This window comes from Lactuca virosa, chromosome 6 (genome assembly GCF_052849685.1).
Source record: "Lactuca virosa cultivar CGN04683 chromosome 6, Lactuca_virosa_CGN04683_v6, whole genome shotgun sequence".
Classification (NCBI taxonomy): Eukaryota; Viridiplantae; Streptophyta; class Magnoliopsida; order Asterales; family Asteraceae; genus Lactuca; species Lactuca virosa.
The window spans coordinates 111,069,492-111,073,277 of record NC_136431.1 but is presented as its reverse complement, the minus strand read 5'-3'; the positions used below and the strand labels follow the sequence as shown (position 1 = coordinate 111,073,277).

The 3,786-nt window shown below is 41.3% G+C and overlaps 1 protein-coding gene across 1 annotated transcript; it reads right to left on the bottom strand.

The window, feature by feature from the left end:
* Positions 1–1,553: 1,553 nt before the first annotated feature.
* Positions 1,554–2,234, bottom strand: LOC145121856 (uncharacterized). The gene has a single exon (XM_079057549.1). The coding sequence runs from the start codon at positions 2,232–2,234 to the stop codon at positions 1,554–1,556; it is 681 nt and encodes a 226-aa protein (XP_078913675.1).
* Between the last annotated feature and the right edge of the window lie 1,552 nt (positions 2,235–3,786).

Here is a 3,786-nt window from a genome sequence, read left to right as displayed (position 1 = left end):
AAGTGGGCCTAAAACTAGAGCTACTCGGTAGGGTGTAATTATCGGCTCGGAGTTAGATCACATTGCCCTCACCCTTGGTGTGCCTTGTTCTGCCTTTCTCCTTGTTCTAGGAGTAAAATTGGTGCAAATTTTTTGTGTTCCATGTTCGGGGGATTAGTCTCCCATCTTGTGCTTCTAGAACATGAGCGTTGTTTCGATGTGTTTCTAAGATCTTGTATGGGCCTTACCAGACACTTAACTTCCTCTGAGGTTGTGCATAACTGGAATCGTTCTTCCTTAACACCCATTCACATACCTTAAAGTTTTTCACTCGTACACACCTATTGTAGTAATTTTCAATGCGGGCCTTATAGGCAGCTTGGCGGAGTTGGTCGGCTTCGCGTTTCTCGATGAGTGTGTCCATATCTTGACGTCACCCAGTTTTGTTGGCATTTGCTTTGAAATTCGTTACTCTCAGCGATCCTGCCAAGATCTCAAGCGGGAGAACTGCTTCCGTGCCATATGTCAAATTGAATGGTGTTTCTCCAATGTTGGACCTCGAGATCGTGCGATATGACCATAACACCATTGGCAATTCTTCTACCTAGTCCCCCTTAGACCTCATTAGACATTTTTTGAGGCCATTGACAATGATTTTTTTTATATCTCGGTCTGGCCGTTGGATTGGGTGTGTGCTACTGAGGTGAACCGACGATGGATCTATTTTTATTCACACCACTCTTTGAAGGGAATTCCTTCAAATTGAGTGTCATTGTCGCTGATCAGGACCCTCGGAGTGCCGAATCATGTGAGGATGTTTTTCTACATGAAATTTATCATTTGCCTTCCTGTAACGGTAGTCAGGGGCTCAGACTCGATCCATTTGGTAAAGTAGTCGATAGCGACCAACAAGAACTTGGCTCCACCTGGGGCGACAAGGAATGGGCCAACAATGTCTATACCTCATTGATGAAAAGGCCAGGGGCGGCTGAGACTGGTAAGTGGCACGATTGGTTGGTTCTTGAAAGGCGCGAAATCCTGGAACTCGGGCACTTTTTAGTGAGTTTGTTTTGCGTCCTTATAGACCTCCAACCAATATACCCCAAGGCGGAGTATCTTTCCGGTGAGTGCCTGTGCACCCTCGTGCTCTAACTTCCCATGCATGACTTTTTTTCAGGAGCGTCTGCCCTTCGGATTTCGTTATGCATTTAATCCATGGTGCCAAATATCCCCTCTTGTATAATTGCGCATCTCTTACAACAAATTATGGTGCCTTAATTTTGATCTTTATATCCTCTGTGGGATCGTCTGGGAGGATCGCATGTAGTAAATAATATGTGAGAGGTATAGTCCAATCTGGGACTGTCATGATAACAACAACTTGTTTATGATCAATGCTTCTTTATGGGAGAATTTCCACCAGGACCTTCTTGGTTAGGTTATCGAACGATGTTGAGGTCAGCTTGCTGAGAGCGTCAGCCCTCACATTTTCTCCCCGGGGGATCTGCTTGACCGAGAAGCTCTTGAATGATTTGCGCCAAATCTCGCACTGTGTTGAGATACCTTTGCATCCTTTAATCATTGGCCTCGTATGTTCCATTAAACTGGTTGGTAATGAGGAGAGAGTCACTGAGAGCTGCAAGGTATTTCACTCCAACTTCTGGAGCCAACCAAAGACCTACTAGGAGTGCTTCATATTCGGCCTCGTTATTGGAAACCTGGAAGTTGAAATGTAAAGCGTATGTGATTTCATCACCGTTGGGGTTCTTGGGGATTAAGCATGCTCCTGAACCCTCTTTGCTTGCAACTCTATCGGTGTGAAATTCCCATACGTCTCGACTCGCCTCCGGCTCTGAGGGATCTATTGGGAGGACCGTTGGGACATTCTTGAGCGTGAAAGGGATTTCGACTAGGAAGTCTGCTAGTGTTTGGGATTTGATTCCGGTGTGTGATCGATAGTCTATATCATGCTCGCCCAGCTCGATCGCCCATTTCGCTAGACGTCCTAACTTTTCCAGCCTTAACAGGATTTGTTTTATCAGGTACCCAGTCAAGACTTCGATCTTGTGAGCTTGAAAGTAACGTCTGAGTTTCCTGGCTACATAGATTAATATGATAACCAACTTCTCTAGGATTAGGTAATTGAGCTTGGGACCCTGTAATGCTTTGCTTACAAAGTGTATTGCCAATTGCTTCTTGTCTCTCTCAATGGTTAGCACCGACGATATGGCTTCGCCAGATGCTTCCAAGTACATCTGTAAAGTTTCTCCCTACAGAGGGCTCGCCATAGTTGGGAGATGGTGCATAGATTTTTTCAGATGTTGTAGAGTGTGACATCCCCATTTTCATGGCCAGAAAAGACCGATTTGTTTATGCTTTATTTTGAAAATCATAGTAACCTTTTAAAGAAAAGAGTTGCGGAATTTGCTCCCAGAAAAACCTTATAAATACGTTATCAAAGCATTTCCGAAGAAATGTATTTTTATTCATTTTAAAACATTGGGATGTCATCGTCAGTACAGAAACATAAGCATAAACAGAACTTATATTCATTATCACTAGTGATTTATATCTCCTTAATCCCTCAGTATAATGTAACCTCATATCGACACATGTGATACAAATAAACTGAGTGGGTCAGGTTGGGAAACCTGGTGAGTACATAGGGATTTCAATCCCACAATGTTATATCATATATATAATTTAGATCTCACAAAATATACAATTTCCCCATATATATAATCGACTCTTGCCCCACCCCGGCAATCCTCACAACGAGACTATCCATACTCTCGGACCTTAAATTTTACCTCTTACTCCCGGATCTAATCCATGCTCTCGGATCAATATTTCTGCCCATTCCATACTCTCAGATTATGGACAAATGTCTATGTCTTAATCCATACTCCCAGATTAATGACGAATAACTATGTCCTGTCCATACTCCCGGACTAAGGACAATTGACTATGTCTTAATCCATACTCCCAGATTAATGACAATTGACTAAGTCCAATCTATACTCTCGGACTAGGGACGAATAACTATGTCTAATCCATGCTTCCGGATTAATGACATGTTTAAGGGTTCAATTCTCCGTGTATATCTCACTCGTACTCATAAGAAAATACTACCCGATATTCCTCATAATTAATTTAGGTTTACTCTTTATCCTAAATCATCATATATTATCAGGTATGTTCTTTAACACGTATTTCAGGCAACATCAAATAATTCGCACATAAACATATATTTAATATTCAAATCAATATTTGTATTAAAATCATGTTTATGAAAGGGACTATGCACTCACCTGTTACAGTGACGACTCGAAATTCGAGCAGCGCTTCGCTTCTTAACATTATGATTTTTTCGACGAAACCTAGTATTATTACCACTAGAGTTTAGTCTAATATTTATTGCGACTAATTATTAGTCTAGATTCATCATTAACTCAGAGTCTACTTCATGATCTATCAAGTAAGGAACAACCAGGTATGATCATATCGGAGGTAGGGTCCATTTGGTATACGAAATATATTGTTTGGAAATCTCACTTTAAACACCTCACTAAATCACAGCCTAGACATCATCCCCGTAAGTAGATCAATCAATAGAATGACTTTGAATCACTGATAAATCTTATTTATAGGTTCATAATAACGATATTATATTTATATATAAGCTATATTTAAAGTACGTTAGGCGTATCTCACATACAACGGGTTTTTTTTATTAAAAATCGGGCTTCGCTGGAGCAGCGTTTCCGAGCCGAAAAGCTCTTTTTCTTGGAGCCTTCGGGAGCTCCG